This window comes from Passer montanus, unplaced genomic scaffold, assembly GCF_014805655.1.
Source record: "Passer montanus isolate IOZ18808 unplaced genomic scaffold, ASM1480565v1 scaffold10, whole genome shotgun sequence".
Classification (NCBI taxonomy): Eukaryota; Metazoa; Chordata; class Aves; order Passeriformes; family Passeridae; genus Passer; species Passer montanus.
Genome location: NW_024356505.1, coordinates 17,607,564 through 17,633,579, shown reverse-complemented (window position 1 = coordinate 17,633,579; position 26,016 = coordinate 17,607,564). Strand labels below are relative to the sequence as shown.

The window sequence follows — 26,016 nt, the reverse complement described above, 5'->3', positions numbered from 1 at the left end:
AGTTCTCTGCTTTTCTCCAACACATAGATTTGCAAGATAGCATCTTTGCTGCCCTGTGAGCAGGACTTCTCTGTAAAAGAGAAGCACTGACACTGACTGTTCCCCGCTCCACTGATTGGCCCCCTTCTGGGTAACTCCCCCAGTTTATATATACTGAGCATGATGTTCTATGGAGTAGAATATCCCTTTGGTCAGTTCAGTCAGGCTGTCATGGCTGTGCTCCCTTCCAGCTTTTTGTGTAGCTTCTCCCTGGCAGAGCATGAGACACTGAGAAGTCCTTGATTTGAAGTATACATAACTTAGCAACAGCCAGAACATCCATGTGTTATCAGCATTATTCTGTCAGCATTGCTGATACCAGGTTAGCTCAGCTGGTCAGAGCATAATGCTCATAGTGCCAGGGTTGTGGGTTTGTTCCCTGTATGGGCCATCCACTTAGCAGCTGGACTTTGATCATCCTTATGGATCCCTTCCAACATATAATATTCTGTGATTCTCATACTAAATCAAACCCCACAGCACTACACCAGCTACTAATAAGAAAATTAACTTTATCCAAGCCAAAACCAGACCATCTGGGCAGAGACCTGTGGCAGTTGGAGCACACTAGTGTTCACAACTTCTACATGACATTGAAGACTCAGTTTCTTTCTGTAATTTGTAAGTGTGAAAGGACTAAGACTGAAGCAGGTTATTCAGAGTTGGGACAGTGCTTCTCCCTTGTACAGTTCTCTACATTAATTGTGTTCCAGGACAGTATTTTGTATCCTAATGATATATAAGCTCTTTAAAGAACCCTGTGAGTGCTTTACAGTATTTCTATCTCTTACTTTTCAAATATTCACAGTATATTTATATAGAATAATAGATTCACAGAATGTTCTGAGTTGGAAGGGGCTCACAAGGATCGCTGAAGTCCAGTCCTGGTCCTGCATGGGTCAGCTCCAAGAGCCATATCATGTGCCTGAGAGCATTGTCCAAATGCTTCCTGAGCTCTGTCAGGCTTGGTGCTCTGACCACTTCCCTGGGGAGCTGTGCCAGAGCCCAACCACCCTCTGGGTGAAAAACCTTTTCCTAATATCCAACCTAAATTTCCCTGACCCAATTTTAGGCCATTCCCTTGGATCCTGTCACTGGTCACCAGAGAGAAGAGATCACTGCCTGCCCCTCCTCTTCCCCATGTGAGGAAGCTGGAGACTTCAAAGAGGTCTCGCCTCAGTCTCCTCTTCTGCAGGCTGAACATGCCACTCCTTGCATCTCTTCCCCTCTAGGCATTTTGCCATCTTTGTAGTCCTCCTTTGAACTTTTTCTGATAGCTGTAATAGCTTTATCTTTTTTATATTACGGTGCCCAAAACTGCACACGGCACTTGAGGTGAGGCTGTCCCAGTGCAGAGCAGAGTGGGACAATCCCCTCCCTTGCCCAGTTGTTGATGCTGTGCCTGATGCTCCCCAGGATACAGGTGGCCCTCCTGGCTGCCAGTGGCACTGCTCTCCAGCCTCTCATTCCCCAGTCTGTCCGTACATTGAGGGTTGCCTTGTCCCAGGTGCAGATTCTGTCCCTTGCCCCTGTTAAGCTTGATACAGTTGGCAATTGCCCAGATCTCTCATTTAGGACCCTCGGCACAGTCTCTCTGCTTTTGAGGGAGTCAGCAGTTCCTCCCAGTTGAGTATAACTGGCAAGCCTACTTAGTATATCTTTGCGTCCTGTTTCCAAGTGGTTTATGAAGATGCAGAGAAGAATCGGGCCTAATATGGAGTGCTGCAGAACCCTAGTGACAGGTCACCAGTCTGATGTCACCCCATTCACTGTAACCTAAGATGACAAGATGAACTTTCCCCTCATGAAGCTGTGATGGTTCTGACGGTTGACTTTGTTGTCCTTCAAGAGTTTTTCAGTATCTCCCAGAAAAATCTTCTGCATAATTTTACCAGTCATTGAAGTGAGACTGACAGACCTGTAGTTTCCAGGGTCCTCCTTGCCCTTGAAGACTGGGATATATGCCAGCTTCCAGTCACCTGGGACCCCTTGGATTCCCAGGACCACTCAAAAATCATCAAAAGAGGTTTTTTAATGATACCAGACAGTTGAATATTCTCTAATAAGGCCCCATCAGGCCCCATAAACTTAAAGGGATCCAGCTGGAGCAGTGATTCCCATACAAATTCTGGGTTGACTGGGAATTTAGCATTCTTACAACCATGCTCTTCAGCTGAGGGCACTGGGACCCCTGTAGCCTGTTGTTGCTGCTGAAAACAGAGGCAAAGGTAGCATTAAACATCTCTGCCTTGTCTGTGTTTCTGCTTGTGGGAAGACAGAGAGAAAGCCCAGCCGTTTGCACCCCACTGTTTTGGAGACAACAGCATCATATTGTGCATTAAAATGTAATTTAAGTTTACAAGACATTTCTGATTTTGAACTTCCTAAGACCATGTAAGTGAATATACAAGGGTAAATTTAAACACACCATACTTTTACTCTGTACAAATGACGAATGTAAGTAAATAAGCCAGACATTAGGCTTTATACTTAATTCTTTTGTATAACAGCTGCATTTGAAGACAAAATTTGATTAATTGTTTGTGCTTTATACATTTCAAGCCATATGTAGAGACCTTTTAAAGACTTTTTGCATTTCAGTGCATAGCTGTTTAAACTAGATTTATTTAAAATCTTTATAATTTTATCTTTTTAATTCCAGTTTCACACTTTTATAAGCATCACAGATCATTATTTCTGCTGCTAAATAATTTCACATAAATTAATAGCTGATGATTAGCAAATAGCTAATAGAAATAAATAAATCTGCATAAACCAGATATCTATTAACACCTTCCTTATATTTCTTATAAATTTGAATATGTTTTTTAACATTTGCTTTTCTAAGCTGTACCATTTCTTTCACTTCTTTTTTTCCCATAAAGATTATAGAATAGGTCGTTTCTTTGGAAAATACTTTAAAGAGATGCAAATAGCATTTCCCAGGAGAAAATTGAGAGATTAATGGTTTTAATCTACTCAGCTATGTATGGATAGATTTTCAGTCTATTTGAGGTGATCCATATAAAAACACAGCTTTTAAACATCTCTTTACTTCATTTGCTATCCTAGAATAAAAGAAAATACACAGATTATTTTTTTATCAAACATGTAATTGCTAAAATAGTTTTGTTAGTCTGGTACCTTACTTTTGCAAGATAGGGGTTTTCTCTCTGTCCTTTTGAAAAATGAATTTAAGTATATTTTTACAACTCGTGCTTTCCCTACAATTTATGCTGTTGTCTGGAAGTATGATGCAGTTCCTATATTTCACATACATACAACATCTTCTAAAGCAATTTTGTGCTTCTGGGGCTAGCTCAGTGTGCTCTGAGAGTGGAAGGGATGCTTGGTGTATCCTTTGAAGTGAAGTAGGTTTTGTGTTGTTGAATATTCCATCTTCCAATAAATGCTGTCAGGTCCTGGTACTCTTAATCAGCATTTTAGAAGGGTTTTTTTGCATGGCTTGTTTTTGTGGAAATTCCATTTTTTATGCCTTTGTATTGAGAAGCAGTTATCTATGCAGTGTTATAATGGTGAAATAAAAGAATTTTAGGAACTTAATTGTTGAAGCCTGTAAATGAAGTTTTCTGATGCTCTGATACCAAACTTATTTTTGCTCTTTGAAACCTGAAAATCTTTTTTTCTGTAATTGCATTGTATATAATCAAATGAAACACACAGTAATTTTTCTGTTTAGCAGTTTTAAGTCTGTGTTAGTTATGGTTTTGACATATAGAATTTAAAGATTATTTGCCGTCAACTGAACATAAATGCTCTGGAAGAAAAATCGGTAGTCAGTCAACTTTCTGAAACTTAAAAGTTTTCATTACAATGAACGTTGTAAAAAAACTTTGTTTTTTTAATCGATTAATAGAAAAGCTCAACTGAGTCTATGACATCATAACGTCACAAATGTATAAACTAATTATTTCAGCTTACCAAATACATGGATACATGATAATATAGCACTCTCTTTTGGCTTCAGGTCAAATTCAGAATAGCATGAAGTAAGATCTAGCTCTTCCACAATGCTTGAAGCAAATTGAGTGTATCTGTTTTACTTTTTTCCTCCCCTTCTTTGTTTTGTTTGGAGTTTGGGGATTGTTTTAGTTGGTTGGTTTGATTTTTAAGAAAGCAAGAAGAAAAAAAAAGACCTGCAGATGAAAGATCACTTGTTTTTCATGCAGCAAAGGCATGGAGAAGTGGAACGTATTCCAATGGTGTCAGTACTGGTATCTCTGTAAGTAAGGGTAGCTGATCCATCACTTCTGCAAATTAGTACTTGTAAGTTGAGTTTTCCAGGAAATGATCACTGGTTTTAGCAACACCTGAAAACTGAGCCCTACTGGCCTCTTTGTCTGTCTGCTTCTGTTTCAGTTCTCTAAACATGTGCTTTGGAGAAAATTAGTGTTAAAAAGGATAGAAATCAATCCTGCTCTTTCTCAAATTCTGTTACTTGTTTAAGCCTGAGAAACAGTAGTTACAGATCAATTGATAGACTCAGTGATAGTTTTGCTTGACAGCAGGAATGTTGCAGAATTTTTGATTTTCTAGGAAAAAAGGTCTCAAGACAATGGAAACTAAAAAAATAGAGAAAAAATGTAATTCTATGTAATTAAGCTTCATGGTTGACTTGTTTCTTTTTATAATCATATTTTGATTAACTGCTGTTTCTTTTTGTCTGACAGTTCCCTTTTTATTACTGTCATTTTTCTTGAAAATTTAATAATTATTTCAGAGGTATTTTTTGAATAGTAGTGATATATACCATTTAAGATACTCACTTTGATCTGTACTGAACAAGTGTGCCATCTGGTGTCTACATGGCAGTCCTTACCTTTATGTGAAATTATTTTATGTCTATGGGGTGCCATCAGTTGAACATTTCTTCTGCCTTTTAACAAAGCAGAGGGAGTCAAAAGGAATTTTTTCTGCAAGTAGATTCATCATAACCTTTTCATTGGCAAAGGAAATTTGTAGTTTCTCATTTTTCATAACGAATGGATGATGTCATTAATTAGAAATTGCTATCCTGGCAAAATGGTCATTGTTAATGTGTAACAGGATAGAGAACTTGCTATCTGTGCAGTTTCTACCTGTGTGGCTCTTTTCACAGGCTTTTGTGGTTTGTTTTATTCACACTGTTGATAGATAGTGCACTGATTTTATTAAGTTGCTTTTTTGGTATAGTGCAAGTTTCCCCAATTCCATTTTCTGAGAGTGTTTCACATCAGTTATTCTCTGTTCTGTAGTAATGTAAATCCTCTGCATTGACCTCTTTGTTTGGAATGATTATATAGCATTCCAGTGTTTACTGGGGTTTTTTTTGTCTTTGGATTATCCTTAGCAGTATATGATAAAGGCTGCATAAGCAAGATAGTTGAGGTTTGGAGGTTTTTGATATGTGTGCTATCTGTCTATGAACCATAGTTTGATAAAAGGTTAAAAAAAAACCTGTGGAAGTATATAATTAATGTTAGTGTGTCAGCTACAACTTGACATAAGATAGAAAGGAAAATGTCTGAAGAATTTAGATAGGATCCAGAATTAAACCATCTCGTACTGATCCTCTTCAGTCTGCATGTCAGCATGGGTAAAAGACAGCTGTGTGTCTTTTTCAAGTAGTTACTGTAGCCACAGGTCTGGCAGGGAAATCTTAAGTCGATAAATATGTGCTGCTGTTTCTGACAAGAAATGAGAAGTTTATAGATCTCCAAAAATCAAAGCACCTGAAGCGCTTCACATTTTGCCCTCTTAAAATTATAACACACACAAAACAACTGCTGCAGACTTTCTGCAGAGGAAAGAAATTAACTATAGTACCAATAGTTTTGAAAGTCAGATGTATCTTAAATATCATTGTAGTCCAACGCCTGCTACATTTATATATTTTCTTTCTCAAGGGATGTTTTGAAAAAAACCACAGAAATCACCACTGATCTTGGGAAAAACTGTGACACAGGAGATCGAATCCAGAACCATGCTAGTTCAATTTATTTGGAGTGGACTTGAACCCTTGCCACTGACCACAGTTGCTTTCAGTATTTCAATTTTTTTCCATGTATTGTTAACGTCGTTAACTCCTCTATATCTTCCTGTGAAAAGCAAGAAATTAAATAGGTGACACCATACACTTTTATCCTCTAGGACCACTTCAGAAAAAAGCTCATCATGAGGAGCATACACTTCTGACTTTTGGGAATCACCTCTTCTGTTTTGGTTGGTTTACAAGTTCTGGATCAATCATGTTGGGCTTTTTCTTCCAAGTGGCAAAGCAAAAGTGCTGCAAGGGAACATTCTGCCTTCTATTGCTTCTCTTGCTGTCTTTGGATTAACTGGTTTAAAGCATCAACAGTGAAACACAACTGTGAGGTTTGGTGACAGCTGTAGTGGTTTTGGATCATGTGGGCACCTATTCTGTCCTGTTCTCCATTGTCCTTTCCCACCTGGAAGCTAGCATGTCAGCTTGTGGCATCTGTTAGTGATGGCAAACAGACTGTTTCCTTTGCAGCTTTGCTTTGCTGCTTTGTTTCCTTTTGCAAACATTCTGTTTCCTTTCAACAACTGTAGGATTCATCCTAGGCTTTGTTTGTTCTTTGCAGATGTCTTTCATTTGTCTCATGTATAGAATTTATTTTTCTGAGAATATTCAAAATCTTTTAGTCAATGCATTATCTAATCTTCATTTTATGTGTTTCATATTGTTGTCCAGTTGCTTATAAACAAAAATACAAAATTCACTTCCAGCTTTTCCAAGTTCAGAATGAAGACTGCCAGTTCAGTCTTTCTTCTCCTACTTTTAGGTTTGAACCTGTTGTTGATCACATTTTCTCTCAGCGTATTTTCATCCCATTTTGGACAGTGTTCTTTAATGCTGGGTTGTTTTTTTTAAGTGTCTTGAGTTCACCATTTCCTCTCATGCATTACCCTGTATCCGTCATTCATTTGATCTATGTCAGATTGTATAATTTATGACTTCATCATTCATTAGTAATTTATTGTGTTGGTATTCTGTTTTTTAGGTATTTAAGTAATGATTCTTTTAATTCCCTATCCTAACATGCATGTTTCCACTCTAACAGCAGAACACTGCACAGCATATATGGATATTTTTGTGATACAAAACACCATGGCTGAAAGAAACCAATTTTTTATTTAGCTTTCCCTTGGCTATGGAAGTGTATGCTCTAGTTCTCCTATTTTTTTTCCTTTTTTTTCCCCCAGGCTTTCTCTAATCTTCTTTCTTAATTGTGTTTTATTTCTTGCATTCTGTATTATAAAATAATACGTATTTTATGGGGTATTGTAGAAACTGTCAATTTAGATCATTACAAATTGGATTAGACAGGAACAATCCAGTGCTGGGTGTTTTCCTACTGCTCTTTCTTTCCAGATTTGATAGTTGTTTGCATGTGATGCCCACCACTACTTCTCTCTAGTGACTCTTGTAATGTTTTGTGTGAATTTTTAAAACAATAAGCAAGAGAGGTAGGATTTTTTCTTTTCCAACTCTTAAATGAAAAATCAGAAGTTAATGAAATAACTGAATTAAGTGAAATGGGGTATGCCCGCAGATAACAAGCCTTGAAGTAAAAGACATAAAAGGACATTGCCAAACTTTAGGTTTCATTTATTCAGAGCATTGCTCTTTTCAGAGGATGGGCATAAAAATTGCTATGAAGGGTAAACCTTTGGTAAGATATTCTTGGAAAAGATGGCTTGCTTTCATCTTGATGATTTCATTGAATCAAACATCACAGTTTCTTTACCCAAGGAAAATAATCTTGCAGGATTTTAAAGAGTTTAATTAGCAGTTTATTTGATCAGGTGTGTCTTTCCCCTCAAAATGTTATGCTAAAAAGATTAATAAGAAGAATTTAATCTATTTTATCTTTTGCAATTTTTAACTTTTTATCAAAGTGTTTCTTTTGTTCTTGTTTAAAAATAATTCTGTTTTATGCTGGCATCTTAATTCCTTGACCTTTCTTGGTCTGCTCAGATTACTTTGGGTTATATTGCTAATGAAATAAGGTACTATTTTTCTTTTTCAGTTCACTGTAAGGTATGTTCTTTGTGATGCAGCAGCTAAATCTGTTTATTTCAAATAATAATTCAAATAATTCAAATTTTAATTCAAATAATTAATAATTGATTTCCTAATGAAAGTAAGTTAGTCACTTGCCTACTACTATTTTTTGCCTTTAATAATTTGTAGACCTGTTATTGCAATATTTAATTCAGAGCTATGTATGCCTAAGGTTGTTGGAATGTTTTTTAGAGCAGATGAACAGGAAGGATGAGGTGTGAGTATGGAAAAGAGTCTCACTTTAGTTGGGGAACACACAGACAGAACTTTGGGATACGTTGGGAGGTACGGTTTGGATGCCTTAGAGAAGAAGAAGTTAAGAAGTCACTTGAGAAGGGGAGGAATAGAAATATTTGGTACTGTGGTACTTTTTCAGGAGGTCAGATTTTATTAATTCAACTGGTTTTAGTGTCAATTCATTCCTTTACTTGTATTATTTCACTGCCATAATTCTGAAAGAAATGAATTGAAAAATAGAGTCTGCACTTGTTATGACCTTGGGATGTTTTTCTGAGTTTTTGGGGCAGTTAAGGTTATATAGAATCAGCCCTTAGCTATAAGCATCTAATTTTAAATCCTCAGTTGCCTGTGTAGTAAGCAGAACTGCATGGTGATTCCACTCTGATGCTGTAGGCTCCAGAGCTCAATGGCTGGAGTCTTACTGTTACTAGTAAGTGAAGTGTCTGAGCACATCCCACACTTTGCCCTTATTGTAGTGCCCACTGAATGAATTCCAAAGCTGTGTAAGTACAGAATTTAGGATGAGACACAACCAAAAACTTGCCTGTCAGCAGTCATTAAATGTCAACATTTGAAATATTTTTTCAAAGAAATCTTTTATTTCTACATGAGGAAAATTTTATAGGTACATGTTTTGAGCCACTTTACGTTGTTCAATACTTTTTTTGAAATTAGTGTTCTTGTATTGAAGTGTCGTCTTGTCATGTGGTTGCCTTGTGTAGATTGTATCTCTCTAATCCACACCTTGCTCTGTTTTGATCTGGACTGTTGTCTGGCCCAAATGGCAGTTCTACAGCATTTCTACGTTCTGCAGTAAAATAAAATAGCTGGCATAGCACTGGCATTAATTGGGATTTTGCTTGAGTGCTGATAACATAACTTTGCTTTCCCAACTTACTGTTTGAACATTTTGGAAATGCCAGGACAAATTTCACAAAACTGTCTTGCTCCATTTTATGGTATAGGGAAATCCTCAATTGAAGGTATCTCTGTAGTATTGAATTTCCAGGTATTTTGATTTTAAAAGAATCACTGTCTTTATAGGCATCTTTTGCCGGATTAGCATAATTTTGAGTATGAACAAGTTTATCTCAGTTGTAATATATGCCATTTAATAACAAAGTTCCTTTAGCTGCCTTTAAATAAATCTTAAATTGTTTATGGCAAGTACATGCCACACTAATATTTTATACTTATAATCTCTGATGTTTTCATTCTGAGCCTGCTAATGACAGAAATTATTAAAAGCAATTTAAAACAGTACTTTGAGGCAAACAGCAATGAATAATATTGAATAAAGTAATCCAGATGTACCTGATTCTTTCCTGCTGACCTGTAAGTTAACTTTAGTGACAAGGTATGTAAAATTACTGGAGGGCACTTGCTCAAAATCAAAGAATATTCCATTTTCAGTTGTTAATTTGATCTTATTTTTCATGTCAAATGCTGGCAATAGTAAAATTATGTGAGCAGAAGCATTGAATATATGTTTCACTATGGAGGTCCATTTGGAAAAAAACCCCATAAAATTGCTGTTTTAAAAGCATATAAAATACCCTACAAATATGTGTGCTAAGATGTTGATTTTAATGTTTGTTTCCTAGTGATTATTGAACAAAGTCCAGTATGTTTGAAGGTTTAGAAAGCTAATGAAAGCATAATGAAAGTATAATTTAATGTGACATTCCTTGTCATAGGCATCATGCATTATATAGCAGGCAGGTGAAATCCCACAATTTCTTGGCAAAACAATAAATAAAATTAAAATAAAATAATATAAATTAATTATAAACCTTATGTCTCCATTTTGCTGAAGTTTAAATATGTTTCAGTATTCTTAAAATTGAGTTATTAACTTGTAATACTTTCTATTCAGAGTCAAAAGTAATGTGATTATTACCTAGATTTCCAAATTATGTGTAAGTTTTCAAGACAGCATTACTCTGATGGTGGAAGGCTTGCACTCTTTGTCTCTTGCTGCTTAAGCATGAAGAGTGAGGACCGTAATACTGCCTTCATTGGCATGCACCATTATACCTGCTTTATAATCTTTGCACAGCTGCATTCAGGAGGGCCTCCATAGCTTAAAATTGTCCAAGTTTGTAAATGTTCTTAGGACTAATTCCAGAGGCTGAAAGTAGTAAAATTGGCAGTTAGTGTGCTGGTGTCTGATGAAATTTTTTTTGTCTAGTTTTAACTTGCAGTGACCTTGAATTGTGTAACATGTAGCTGACACGTAGCCCATGTTACATTAATACCTCTAATATTACATTGATGAATTCATTTATCTGTAGTAAATATTTTTTTTTTCTTCAAAATTTTGGCACTACTGTGTGGCTTGTGGAATGTAGAACGCCTCAATTACTAAATGTATTGTAAATATTGCTACGTATTAAATAAATAAGGTTTTACATTTTTTTATAAATCACCCTTAGGGAAATGTGATAGAGAATCCTCATGGCAGTTAAAGTATTCTAAAGAGCCATGAAATAGAGTAGCATTTTCCATCCCACTGCATTCATTGCTACTGCAGTGTTACATCTTCTCTAAAAATCTTCCCAAATGGAATGTTATTAACATACACAGATCAAAATCTGCAGAAGTATAAAGGTATAGATGTGTTGAAGTGGCTGATTTATTTGCAGTGTAGCAGTATTTAAATCTGTAAAACAGTTTAAAATACAGAACTGTTTTTAATTTGAAGCTAGTACGAATCACCTTCAAAGAGGACCCAAACAGGAGAAGCATTATACTGTTAGCTTCTTTGGAATTGAATTTATGATTGCTTGTGCTTCTAATCTGGTCTAAGATTTTTTTGATTAGCTGTTTTTTACTTTTTCTGCAGTGAACACCAGCTGCTTCAGAAAAAGTTTTAAGAAACTGTAAAGTAGGCAGTGCTTTTCTTTATCATATGATAAATTACTTCCTAATTTGGTAGTTTTTTCCCATAAAAACAAGGATTTTCATGTTTTTTGTGTATTTATGTTATTTGTGTCTGTGTGTCAGACATTTTAGGTTACTGGAATTGTCTGTGATGTTTGTTATTTCCTTCTACGTTCCTTCTAATATACTTTAATTTTTATACAAGAAAGAGTGATATTGTCAGCTTGTGGCAGTTGTATATCACGAGCAGGTGAATAATGCTGTTGTTTCAAAGATAAAATGTAGTCACTGAACCTGAACTCATGCGAGGTGTACCTAGTAACAAAAGGTGCTTGTAAATCTTTGGTGCTCACTGGTACAGTCCATGGATACCCCTTGTCATCCACAGTGTTGGTATTTTTATTTTTGGCCAACTGCAATACTGAAAAAATTTCTACTTGTGTGGAATCATCAGAAACATCTGTTGTGTACCAGTCGTAGTTGGTATATGCTACTTAGCTGCAGCTAAGCTTTATGAGCATTTGCCATATACCCATTATACTAAGCTTCAGTTTGAAAGTTTTCATTTTTGTTACTCCTCAAAATCTGTAAGTTATTTTGTGTTCCTGGTTTGGTAAAGTTTTTTATTTTGTTTTAATCTTATCACTTAGCTTATAAACAGAGCACATTTTTAGTGCTCAATGAGTGATTTTAAATACATTGTTCATATCAATTTTGAAATTACTAGTTTGGGGAAGTTTGTGCAAAGTTTGTAAAAGATTTTTAATTCTAGTGGCAGTCTTTTTAAAAATAAGACTTAACATACTCAAGTATTTACATTTACTTTTTGGTTAGTTCTGTAGATTTGTATTCAAAATGTGTAGCTATTGTCCCAATACTGGCAGTGGGGTTCTGTGCTTTAAATTATTTCCTGCTGTATATTTTTGTTGTTAGGAATAATAGATAAATAGCAAAAACATTCTCTTACCTAACAATGAATTTTAAATATATTCTCTTCTAGAGAACTAGAGGACGAAAACGAAGCTTTGTGCCTGAAGAAGAAAAACCTGAGGTTGGAATATAGTGCTTTGTTTGTTTGTTTTTTTAACAGTTTCACAAAAAATTAAACTTTGGGATGAAGTGTTACTTTCCATGGCATAATTGAAAATTTTTGCTTTCCTTCCCTCCTTTCCCCCCCATTCCTTTCTTTTTGCCTTCTGCTGTGACAGGAACGTATTCCCAGAGAAAGAAGGCAGCGGCAGTCTGTGCTGCAAAAAAAGCCCAAGTCAGAGGATTTAAGGACTGAGTGTGCTACCTGCAAAGGCACTGGAGACAATGAAAATCTAGTCAGGTAGGTTTGATACTCTGACCTTATGAGGAGTTAAAGTCCCATCTGTATCACTTTGTCGTGATTAAAATGAAGAAAATGTACTTTTTGAAAACAATAAGTTTCGTCCCCTTATTTAGGAGTCACATTACATCAGAAGTACTGGCTTGATTCACTTATTGATCTGCCAGAAACATTTTTATTTTAAATAACTAAGATAACCTGGTTTTCTAACACAAGAGAATTAATTTGCTCTCATCAGAGTGAATTGTCAATGTTTTAGAGCAGGTCAGAAAGATAAAATGACATTTTAATGATATTAAAGCTACATGAGCATCCTAAAAGTAATTAAAATAATCAATAATTTTATGAGCTGAAATGTGGATTGTGAAGAATTTATGTTTTTAAAAAGGTATTAATGCTACCTCCATTAATGCAGATCATGAAAGGGTTTGATAGTCATGTTTCTTATCTGAAGCAGAAATGAAAAAAGACCATTGAATGATGTTTTAGTAGGTGCAGAAATCTAATTAAAGTATAGAATAGCTGCTATTAAATAGCTACCATTGGCCACAACTTCTGCAGATTTTTTATAGCTCACATTATAGTATTTTTGCAAAGGTGTAAAAACTATTCACAATTCTTGAAAGAAGAATCATGGACCTTATCAATCAGAAAGTGGGTTTTAAATGCATCTACAGAGATTTCATTAAGATGATCTTATAAGTTCAGATTTTAAAAAGTGTGCTGTACTTAGGTACTGTATGCTTCAATGAGATTTTTCTAGACAAGTGCATCTCTTTAGGTTAGATATAATAGTTGCTTTTAACTGGAAGGAGTACTCCAAAATATTAGTTTATTTTTGGCAGTAAGAATTATGGGAAAGGTCAGATTAACTGATGACATAGGCAAGCAACACCTAGCTGTGTAATCAGAATGTGTCACAGGTACAGATGTCTTGTACATACTCAGAATAGCTGGTTTTAGTATCAACCACAGCATATGGTTTACCATAGTAGTTGATAAAATGTCAAGGTTGTGTGCCAGAGTGTATTTGTGTTTCCAAATTGGTGGCAGAGTGCCTGTGTACAAGCTCATCTCTAACTGTGACTCTCATATATAGAGAAGCCACTATTGCTGGGTAATCTTAGATCCTGCTCAGAACCAGACTGTGAAACAGGGGAATGTTACAGGGATTGCTCATGAATTACACTGATGAGGGCTGGTGGTAGCAGGTTTTTATCTGCCCATGACAAAAGAAAAGGCTTTCTTAAACCCTACAGTTTACAAGAAATAAAAGATACAGGAAAACCGTTTTGTTGTGGGAGGAAATCTTGATAAAACGGGTGCTGTGTTCTACTGTGAAAGAGGCAGTGAATTAGGGGTTTTTTTCAGGCTGTTTTTTGGAAATGTTAAAAATACCACATTGGAGGACATAAAGGATGAGAAAATGGCATGAGGAGATGTATGTTTAAGTTGTGAGTAAAAAATAATAGTAGAAAATTACTGTTATGTCCTGTTTACTGCAGGAAAATATTTTAGCAGTAATTTAGTTGGGCCAGAAGTAAACATATTATATGCCAAAACTCAACAGGTTCTCCTAAAAATCACCCTCATAACTAGGTCAAGAGACTGAACAGTACTCCTGCATAGGAGAAGGAGTTTATATTCTAATCCTGTGTTCATAATTTTCTGGAAAATATTTCCTTAAATCTTATTTCCTAGGTTAATTTTTAAAAAAGATTTAAATTTAAAACTCACTTTTCTTCAGATAATTCCTGTAAATAGCTTCAACTTTGTCCAGTTTAGGCTACTACTGCTTCTAAAGAGCTGTGAATTACTTTTGATAATTACTAAATTATGTTAATTCTGCAGTCTAAGATGTAGGGAGTGATCCACCTAGTGTTGCTATGTCAGAGAAAGTTTTCAGAAGCTTCTTTTCCATTGCATTGTCATATGGGTGATGCTCTGCCTGCACTGGTGCTTTTTTCTCCCTGTACCATCATGCAGGACTCCTTTGTGGTGGTAGAAATAGTGTTTTAAATGCAAGGTTATAGGACTCTTTGCAAGCAAGAAATGCTAAGTAGGGAAAACAAAGTATTTTTACAATATCCGTCTGTTTGGCACTATCTGTTAGTAAAGCCCAACATTTCTCAGATCTTTATTATTATCTTTGGTCTTCACTAAAATTACTGGCTTTAATTTTCCCTCTTTCTAACCCATCTGTAACTAAGAAAAGGGGGGTTGTGTTTATGCTGTACAAGAGATTTTTCTGAATATAAAAATTCATCACTAAGTTAAGCACAAGTATGCAGCTGGTGAAACTGCAGATTTAGGGATGAGTCTTGAAGAGCCTTCTGTCTTTTTCTGCTGTCTGTTGCCACAAACAGGGCTGGTTACTTGACACTTGGACAATCTGCTTTTAGAAATTGTAGGTTCTTCTAAGCTTTATTTGGCCCTCATTCTAGAGGGTGAGGGCTATCCGAGTAAGGATTAGAGGAAGATAAGGAATTTTTTCATATTTCAAATAGTGCAGCAGAAATTTGTAATTTATAATAATAATTTATTTAGCAATGAATCTAAGGCAAAAAATATTATTTAACTAGTTCTTACTGTATGACTATTGGAATTTTTGTTAATCGCAGTTTCAGGTGCTTCTGGGTAGCATTGAATGGTTAAGGGATTATTTGCTTTATGTTCAGTGGCTTTACTTAACCTGTTGTTATTATGGTTTAAAACCAAAAAATAACTATGGAAGGATTTATCCTTAGAAAGTGCATTTCATTCTGATGAATCATAATGCTTTACTAACTGACTGAATTATGCTTTGGTGACTATTGTGATAAAAAGTAGGGTATCTTTAATTATAAGCTTTTGTCTAAAACTTATTGATATGCTGTTTTTATTTATACTAATAGTTTAGCATATGTATGTGTTATAGACCTGCCAAGATAGTGCTTATTTAGTCAGGGATGTGAGATAATATATGTATGCTCTTTCAGTATAGTACAATGCACTAGAACAGAAAGTTTAGATTTTGTGGTTTTGTCCTCTAGAAAGGATCAGTCTTGTGATCCTTATGTGATGGCTTTTTTTAAAAAAAAGAAATAACAGTGAATTTATTTTATAAATTCTTCTGTACATGTCTGTGGAAATTACACTGAAATAAGTAAATCTGCAGTTTTTCTCTTTTACAAGAATAATTAGTGGCACAGTCAAGATTTACGAATCTAACAGTGAAAAGTTAATTGAAACCACATACTCAAGTAAGGCAAAGTTGAATCTGTAACTGTCATTATAAATAAGTGAGAAAGCTATGGCTGTAATTAGAGGAAAGTGTGGATTTTGAGTATCTTTTTACTCAAATGACCTGTCATTGAGTTTTGAGAGGAAGAGTAGTAAAAGATGGAGGTTTTATAATACTTTATATTTGACACAGATTGGTTTGATATGGGGCATGCATGAAGACACAGCACTTCTTAAAAAAAGAGAAGAGGTAAATTTTCTGAGAAACTCAGAAAATAATTTTAAAAGTTCTGTTTGTTTTTAGAGCTGACCTCTGCTGTTTGTTTCAGAAAGCATTTAGATATGATGCTTTTATTTTCATTTTGGGATTCTTTTGAAGTCATATAGTCATTTAGACATTTAAAAGGTTTCCTGAGTGCTTAATTACAGTCTTGCCTGAGTTGCTTAGAATGATAGATCTTGCAGAGGAATTGCTTTATTCATAAGTACCTCCTGTTTTGTTTTGTTTCTGGTTTTTTTGGATTTTTTTTGGTTTTTTTTAAATGAGGCTGTAATTCACTGATGCAAATCTTTAAAAATAGCTCCCCAATAGTTCTCTTTACAATGTTACCATATTTAGTATAAACATAAAGAAGTGTCTTTCAAGTGGCTCAATATGTGGTAGGGAAAACCTGCCCTCCATATTGTAGCATTGTACAGACAAAGTGCTTCTAGCACAGTATTACTGTATAATCTGCTTTGGTAAAATGAAAAATTAAGATGAACTTAAGTAATTTTAATGTGTAGAACATTATTTAAAGAAGAATCCACAAGCTAATCCAGTTTAAGCATTTTCAATGGAGGACTTCTAAATGATTTCACTTCTAAAGAAGTGGCCTCTTCTCAAAAAATAATCCTGTTTTCAACTACTCCTATTAATAAAAAAAATTTAAATACAGTATCTGTTGTTTACTTCCAGATAGGCTTGGGTGATACTTTGAAATGTAGTGCATTAGATAAAATTGACAACTCAATAGTCGATTTGAGAAAGGCAGAATAGAGTATTGTTCTTGTATGGCCCAAAATCAGGTTAAAGAAATCTCTGAAAATATTTGATTTCTTCAGCCAACAATTTTGAGCAAGCATATTGTAGTACATTCTTTTGTAGTTTTGTGTATTGAATTTTTCTGCTGTATTGTCAGTTAAGTTAGAATTTTCCATTTCATTTGATTTGCAGTAACTGAGGCAAAATTATGACTTCAGGATTACAGAGAGGGTATAAAAGATGAAGGTCATGTATTTGAAAGCATAGAAAATAGAATTTGTTGAAAACATAGATTTGAATGCTGGTTATAAAGTATTCAAAAAACATAAATCTGCCAAGCAAATTATCAAGAATGTATGTAGTATTTATTTTTAATGCATATATTTACTAGGAAATAAGCTAAATGTAAAAGTATTTATTTTTTCCAGTATACTGTCACTTCTGAAGCAGTCTAATGTGCTGCACATACAGTCATTGTATCAAGGCAGACAGGGAAGGTGAGGAGGAGGAGGAGGAAAGGAAAAACAAGAAAATATATGCAGTGTCATATTTACTAAATGAAAAAACCATGGAGGAAAATTAACAATACGGTTAACTACAGTAGGAATTATCCAATCATACTATAGCTGAAAAATCTTTTAATGGCATGTGACATCTGTAATTCTGGTGCTACAAATGTATGTGTCAAATTTAGGATGATAATTTATACTGTATAAAGGATCGCATGCTTAGCTGCACACAGTGGTCAGCTTTTGACAGAAAGTATGTTCTAGACAGTCTGTTTTGAATCCTCTGGAGATCTTCTGTCCGGAAATGTCTCTCACCAGATTTCCTTAATTGTATTTGTCTTGTATAGTTTTGTCTTCACATTTTTATTTCTTACATTTCCATGCAAAGGGGCATGCCAAACTTCAAGTTAAGGATTTCTTCCTTATTTGTTCAGCTGTTAGTTTTGAATCTCTTCATGAGCCAAAGTTTATTTCAGAACAAGTACATAAATTATTCATTACTTTAAATGCAACAAAGCTCACAGTCCATCATAGTGATTGAAAGCCTATTATTTACAGTAGAAGTTCAAGGCCTCTAATGTAGGGATTAATCACAAGGAAAATGTTAGTTAAGCCACAGTTTGCAGCAATCTTATGTGTTACATAAGATTACAAATGCATTATTTTATTGGAATGAACTAAGAGAATGAAAGAAAATGTAACATTCAGTTCTATAGCTTATTTCTGCTATATAATTTACTGGGATTAATTCTGTGAGTTAACTTTTCAAATTGCTTGAGTTACCTGTTAGATAATTTTTTGCATAATTTGTCATTGTATTGCCTTCTGAAAAGTGTTTCTTTTTTATTCTAGATAGCAGGATAGTACATGCAATGATAAATGTGCATTTTCTTCACAGAGGACATTCAAACTGAATTTGCATTGCATTGTACTTTCCATAAATTCATATGCTAGGGCAGACATTAAACAAAACCTTAGGCATTATGAAGCTGTTTTGCCAAGTGCCTACAAGTCAGGCATAGGTCTGGTAATGAGACTTGGTCTGCTGTCATTCAGGGCTTCTCTACAAGCAAACTGCTGGGTGCATTTGGATTTGGGCTATGCAGCTGCCTGTAGCTGCTCATGCCTGGAACATTTGCAAAAAGTGCTTGTCAGACCCTTGGGTTTTCTGTTGATTAGGCATCAGTCTATTTACCTGGTACCTGCTGGGTTTCTTTAGTACTCTTGTCTGTTATCTTCCTGAAATGAGACAGCAAAATCTGAATTGAAGCCCAGGTTACTATTTTCCCTTGATTGTTTTGCTGCTTAACTCTTAGGGAAACTTAAACCATCTAAAGAATAGAAGCTCATGTCTTTGGTTATTGATTTTGTGTTCCATCTCTGGTTTGTTCCTTGATACTGTGTAGTCTTGAGGGAACTATCTTATAGGTAGTCTGTGTAGGAGTGGTGCAAAACTGAAATGTTGGAGGTGTTGCTATGTGCTCAAGACCTGCTACCATTCAGTTATCTTATCAGCAGTAAGACATTCAGGCTGGGAAATATGCACAGAACCATCCCATGTGATTTTTCTGTGAAGTTTTGAGCCTTTGTTTTGCAAAGGAGAACACAACTGCATGAGAAGTTATCTGGCCTGCCATGCTTTCTGATCAAATGCAGGTACATCAAAGGTGGCTGTAAAATCAGAAAGTGATTCTCCCCCTACACACTCCACAAAAAGGGTTGTTTTGTTGTTTTTTTTTTTGAGGGAGGGCGTTATTTAATGACACTTCCTCTTAATAAGCTGGGAAGAATAGAGGAAAAATGGATATTTGTCTCTCTTCAGCATTAGGAAAGTTCTAAAACCCTGTTGGAGCATTATTGTGGTATTTGATGAGGTTTGTTGGTGTCCTCTTAGAAGTAAATAGGAGAGAGCAGTGTGAACATTCCCCAGTGGTTTTTCTTCCCATTTTTTCTGGGCTGTTTAATGATCTGTCAGTAAAACCTTCTTGCAGTTCATACTGGGCTTTAGTCTGCAGAAGCCTACTGAACAGTAGAAGTTTCTATTCTTCAGGCATAAGTGTAATAATTGTCCAGAGTTCTTAGTATTGATATTGGAAGTATGTTGATACAGAAAGCTTCTGTACCAGTGTCATGAGCTTCAGAAATATGCAACAAGATAACCACTTGTAAATAAGAGAATCATTCTACAGGTTTACTTTGTTTTCCTCTAACAAAGAGTATTTTGCCATTTTTTCATTATTGAACTTTTAGTATATGGTTATCCTTTTTTTCCCTTCAGTTACACCTGCTTGATCAAGTCTTTACTGCAATCTGGAGTTTGCAAATTACAACTTGAAACTATATTTCACAGTTGTAATCTATTCCCCAGACAGCTATATATCTCGAGATTAAATTTATTATTTTTCTTCTTGCCCTAGGAAATATATATATAAGAGACCTTTGCTCCTGTTTTTGTGTTCTATAACTACTAGGATTTATAATAATTTATAAAATGGAAAAAAAAAACAATATAGAGGTTCCTGGCTATAAATAATGAGTGACCTCTCTAGTTAAAGCAGTCACTGAATGAGGTGTTTATTCAGAAGATTAAAATTATTTAATGAAAAAATATGCAGATTTTGATGAAATTGAAGTTTGTGATGGAAGAGGAGAGACTCATGACGTATCAAATTGTTTCCCAGTCTAGTTACCAGTAATAGGTTATGACTGCAGAAATATCTACCTGGATGGGGTCAGCAGCTTCTTATTTTTGTGGGCATTCTTATGATTTTTTTGTTACCTCAAATTGCATCAAATAATTCAATTCTGTTGGCATTTTAATGCTTGGCATTTAATGTCACTTGCTCCTTCATTCTGGCCAACCTGCTTCAGTCATTTTCAGTACAGCAAGCTTATCACATCAGAATTTTTCATAGTACAGCATACTCAGAGAGCAAATGTCAAATTCATTACCAATTCAGTTGTTTTGCATTGTTAAACTGAGCCATTGCTGTAGAAGCTGCAAGACTGAAATTTATAGTTAGGAGATTTATGACATGAGAATTTTCATGTCCAGATAATAAAATGCTGTGGTAGAAGACCACAGCAGGAGACACTAACCATTTATATGCTGTGTTGCAGCATCACTTTTGACTTGCCACTATTAGTGTCAAGTGAGCATCTGTGCAATCAGTTTTCTGAATTAAATACCACTACACAGAATGGTAGTGTAAATTATGGACTGTTTGAGAAGGAAATCTTAATATGCAAAAGAATTATGTTTACTGTTTCACATGCGTTTCTACCATTCTTGTTACTGCTGTCCAATACTTCTACTTTTGATCTGTTGTTAGTTAACCTGTGTGGGGTTTTGATAGTAGGTGACCTGCGGTTTGGGAGCAAAACTTCATTTACACTATTCAGAATTAATTTTGTCTTGGAACAGTGAGTGTGGGGTTTGTGTGTTTTGGGGTTTTTTGCTCTACCAAAGAAGCTCATATGTGAAAAGCAGCTAGAGGTACAGTGAGCTTAAGGATATTGAAATGCTTTTCTCAGCATTGACCAGAGTTATTCTTCATGTTATTAATATGCCATATAATACCATTATATGGTATTAATTGCATTAATGGCAATAATTTAATTAATAAATCAGTGCAGCACAGTTGCATATAATTTTTTTGCTCATTTGGGTGTAAATCAGGAATTTTACATATAGTAGTATTCCCTGAGAGGCTTCAGATAATCTACATGTATTTGGGATATTATTGTTGTTTTTAGCTTAATTGTGCTGTAGGCTGAGGTATTGCGAAGCTTCTTAATGAAGAACATACTTTTAAACAGTTAAAAAAAACCAAAAAAGCAAAATAAAAAACCCCATTTAGTTGTAAAGCTTCTTCAGTGTTACAATATATTTGGTAAACTTTGTTTTTCTGGCCGTGTAAGTAACAAGAGAAATCCAGTTTTAATATTGAACTTTATTTTGAAATAGCTGAAATAATTTGCATGTAATAGCATCTAAATTGAGACATGTGACATTAATATCAATCTTCTTATAAAATATCTGTTTTTTAGGAAATGTAATAGAATTATAGGCTTTATTTTCTGTATTTCAGCATGACTTTGATGACCACTAGATTTGGTCTACTTGTCTTACCATAGTTGCTTGCTAGTGTGGTCATTGAAGTTACAGATCAAATAATCTAGACTAATTTCTGTATGCAAAATTTAGGATTTCGTAAAATAGAGTTATATATTTTTCATTTATTTTTCTTCCTTGTTATTAGTTTTATTCCTTTCTTTTGCATAATTTTTAATTTTTTGTGGGTTTTTTTCAATTAGTTTTCATTTCTTTCATCTGTGCCATATACAAGGTTGGATTCAGATTTTGGTTTGCTTTCAATTAGTAAAACTGAATCTCCTTTACAACAGCTGAGACTATTACTATTACTTACACTTTGTGTCATTCCTTAGCATTCTCATCTCAGTGAAATTGAATTTTTTCATCTAATTTGCTTCAAGCCATTTAAAATGCCAGAGACAGTATTCTGTATTAAGTTGGGAATTCAGTATCACTGAATATTCCAGGTAGTACTTCATTACCTCGTAGCAATCTCATTCTTCCTGAGATTTTTTTCCTAAATATTTACCCTTGAATAGATTTTTTAAATTCTTGTAATTTGAATAAATGCTTTTTGTCTTGTGGAAATGAGAAACAAGCAGTTTAAGAATCTTACCATGCTGTCTTGAGTAATATTATAAGGTCACAGATAAATATTTAAGCCTATCGCAGATTTCATCTTGAAAAAGGCCTAAAAATCACTTAGTTCTGAGAAGAAAGGATGTGGAAAGGATATGCAAGAAAAAAATATAAAGCTTATGTTTCTTTCAAGAATATGAATGAGCTCTTAGTGAAGACTAATATGTTTCTCTTTTGCATATCACTGCTTGTAACAATGCAAAGGTCAAGCGTAAATTAATGTGCAGTGCTTTGATTAACTAGCTGAGTTCATCCCATTCCCTCCTGCTCCTTTCCTTACACAATTGTCATTTAAAGTACATCAGTGTTACTGTACTGCATGTGCACTTACTGCTGGAACAGGAGCACTAAATCCTTCTAATTCTGACTTGGACAGATCCCTTGGACATCTGACGTGATGTTGTATTAGGGAAATAGTCAGTAAAGTGTAAACTGACATTGGAATATGGTGTAGTAACTGACTTTTACCATTGCACATAAACAGAGTAATTATTCTAAATCATAGCATCACTTTCAGATGGATAACCACTAAAATCACTGCACTGTGGTTTCCTGAAAATGCCACAATCCTTCAACTGCCAAATTAAGCCCAGGGAGAACAACCATTGGTAGTGCCTGCACAGTTATGTAGAAGGATGAGCTCTGAACCAAATGAAAAGATGTTCTGGAAGAACAGTAACCTTTCCCATGATGTGCACATTTTCCATTACATTTCTGACACAAAATGCTGTGAAATGATTTAATGGTGACATTTTGTTTTGCTGACTTTTTCCTTTCTTATTAAAAAGAAACAAAAGTTAGGTTAGGAAAGTAGTGGGAGGGTGGCCAAGCATTTGAATTCTAATACAGAAATCTCTGCTTTAAAGTCAAAACCAAAAGCCCTCTAAATATACATTGTTTCTGACATTGGATTGTACAGATTTGGGGGGAAAATAAATATACTTATATCCAGCATCAATATTGAACACCTTGATCTGTAAGGTTAATTTATGTTGCTGCTTTGCAGTAATTGCGTACCAAGTATGATAATTCAGTAAAGTATCCTTTCTGATTAACAGTCACAGAAATCTTGCACATCAGCTATATAACACAGCACATGCAGTACACTTATTTCTGCTTGTCATTTTTGATGTATATTGCTAGAAGTGATTGTGGAAGGGAGCAAACCATGAGCAGACATGATACAATGAAGGGTCAACACTTGTCACTTGGAAAAGGATAAAATTTTATTGAGTGAGGAAACAGAAAGGTGCTCTCCATTCATGCTGCACAGGAGCTTGTCTGCATCTAAAGTAATATATGTAAGAATACTTGGACAGAAGAATTACTTGTCTAAAGTGTGGTTCATGCATCCTTTGGCAGCTTTCTATTTCATGTTTCAGAGCTGATGAAAAGCCTTGCTTGTTTCTAGCACAGTATACAATTTTATCTTTGAAAAACACAGCTTTTGCTTTTGTTTTCTTAAGGATGTGTGAAGTTTTCTTGGCACCTCATTTATTTTATCCTTCTCCCATCCAATTTCAATGTGTTGGATGAGGGTTCTTGTCATTGAAAGTTATTCTGTTTCCATGAGGGGGCATCTAAATATGAATAAAATATTTTACTTTGCAGTCACTGAAAATAAGCATTGAATTTTGTATATACAGTAACTTACTTGAAAGAAAATGTGTATGTTGGAATAAATTTTCTGTCACATTATTTAATCATTGACCAAAAAGGCATGCTGGCTTTGACAAATTCAAAATAGTCTTAACTTCTGGGAAGAGAACCTCTGTTTATTGCAATTTTAATATTTGTAACTAAAAGTGAAACTACCAACCAGATCTCTCCTTTTCCTGAAAACTAATGTGTAGATTTGGGTTTTAAAAGTAGGCCATGTCTTGGGAAAACAGCGTAGCATCTGGTAGCACTTCGGGACTTTATAAAAGCTTCAGCATCCTACATATACTAAACTAGTTTTGAGGAGTTTGTTTTTGAGAGGAAGGTGAAATGGTAGTGATAGCCAAAGGTGAAAATGGTACCAATACTTAAAAGTTGAAGAATCACTCAGTTTTAGCGTGAGAAGTAAAAACAAATATAATTCAGTGATAGTAGTGGACTGATAGTTAAATTATTAAATTCTAAAAAATATTGTTGTAATAAAGACTAAAATAATTGCAAAAATCCTAATAGCAGTAAGCTAAACAATAGAATGTGTTGGCATTTATTTGACCATAATATGTAAACAATAATTTCAGAGCTGTTTCTTACAAAGGACTATTAAAAATGAAATAGATGTTATGAAATTGTTCTGGCAGCCTCTAGCTGTTTGCTAACAATTTAATACAGCAATAAAAGCTAGCAGTAGCAGCACCAAAATTGCATAGCAGAAACTTGATTATAATTTGGTAAGAAAATATTGTATGGATTAAAGTGCTCACTTCAGTGTAAACTGTGGCCAGAGTTTATCCTTGGGTTTAAAAATCTCATAAATTTGAATAGCTTTTCAAAGTGTTCTTGTTAGTAAAAGTCAGAGACAAATTATGCCTTGTGCTGATGTTGCTGCCTAGGGAAATAGGAGAGAGGAGTTAAATCTTTTATTCTATAAGTATGCCTGTATTAAGCCGTCCCAGGATTCAAAATGGAAGTCTCTTTGGACCTTGAGGGATGGACTTCTTAGTTAGGTATTCCCATTTTTGTTCAGTGTTCCACGTGAATAAAACGTAACAGCTAATGGGTGGGATTCATGCCTGCATTTTTGCATCTAACTGAAAGCATGCTCATTAGCACAACCAAGTGTGAGACTTGTCTCAGACTTGACCCAGACTTGTGGTTTATGCCTGGAGAAAGGCAAATGAAATAAACAAAAAAATTTCGTCTCTAAACTCTGTCTTTATGAAATTATGAGGTCCATTGTAATTGTGAATTTGATTCTCATTTCCTTTGTAGGGCTATTTCTGAGGGAGCAGAATCTATATGCATTTCTGAATTGCCTATCCTTTAACTTGTATAGAAACTGACTGCACAAGGCAGTTTGTGGAAGAATTTTCTGGAATTAAGTGTGCTTTATAAGTGCTTATTGAACTTGATGCTAAGTAGATGGAATAGAATATTGCATCTGCTGGCTTAATTGGCAGGAATCTGTGCAAGTCCATGGAAATTGTTATTTGAGAACCTCAACTGGTTTTGAGACATTTAGGATATTTAAATTATGTTTATATTTAAATGATTTGTATTTCTTAAAGTATTTTGAGAAAAAGGGGAAAATACAGAAATGTTGCCCAAGACAGAGCTTCTGGGAAAGTGAGAAAAGGAAATAAGACAAAAGAAGGGCTAAGTAGGCAGAGAGTAAATGAGTAATGAATAGAGGAGAATCAAGTTTTCAAATTTTGTAAACCTTGAAGTAGTGAACAAAGATCTGAAATTTCACATGAAAGCTAGAAGAGATCCAGTTTAGACCCTGTTGTGGACAGCTTCATGACAGTGCATATTATGTGTTAACATTCCATGATGCAGGAATTGAGAAAAGGAAAAGTTAAAGTACTTGAGAATGGTACAAAATGGGACAAAAAAGACCAGCTTTGAAAAAGAATAGTTGGTTTTTGTGCATTTTCAGAAAGAATAACAAACAGGATTCAGTAACAGCATGAGAAATAGTGACAAGGATAACCTTATTTGTTGAGATGTTTACTTCAGGATTGAAGACCATTTCTTAATAAATGACAGCAGGAGAAAGGAAGTTTTAGATGTTTTTTCCCTTGATTAAGCTTGTAACTACCACAGTGTCTGAGTTTGTGGAGGAATGTTTAAAAAAATCACTTGACGAAAAAGTACTTAAAATGTCATCTTTTGAAAGAAAATGTAATATCTGTTTAAGAAATTAAGGTTACTTGAGTAAAATCAGTAGTAGTAGCTTTAGTAGTTTTATTGAGTGATGAGAACAGTAATATTTATTTTAAGTTTCTT

General features: G+C 34.8%; 1 protein-coding gene across 4 annotated transcripts in view; it reads left to right on the top strand.

Moving 5' to 3' along the window:
• The window catches only part of PHF14 (PHD finger protein 14), a 160,639-nt gene that overhangs the window by 54,822 nt on the left and 79,801 nt on the right, over positions 1-26,016 (top strand). For all 4 annotated transcript variants that reach the window (XM_039709696.1, XM_039709676.1, XM_039709685.1 and 1 more), the window contains exons 15-16: positions 12,252-12,302; positions 12,460-12,581. In XM_039709696.1, coding sequence (XP_039565630.1) covers positions 12,252-12,302; positions 12,460-12,581 — 173 coding nt within the window. The remainder of the gene's footprint in view (positions 1-12,251; positions 12,303-12,459; positions 12,582-26,016) is intronic.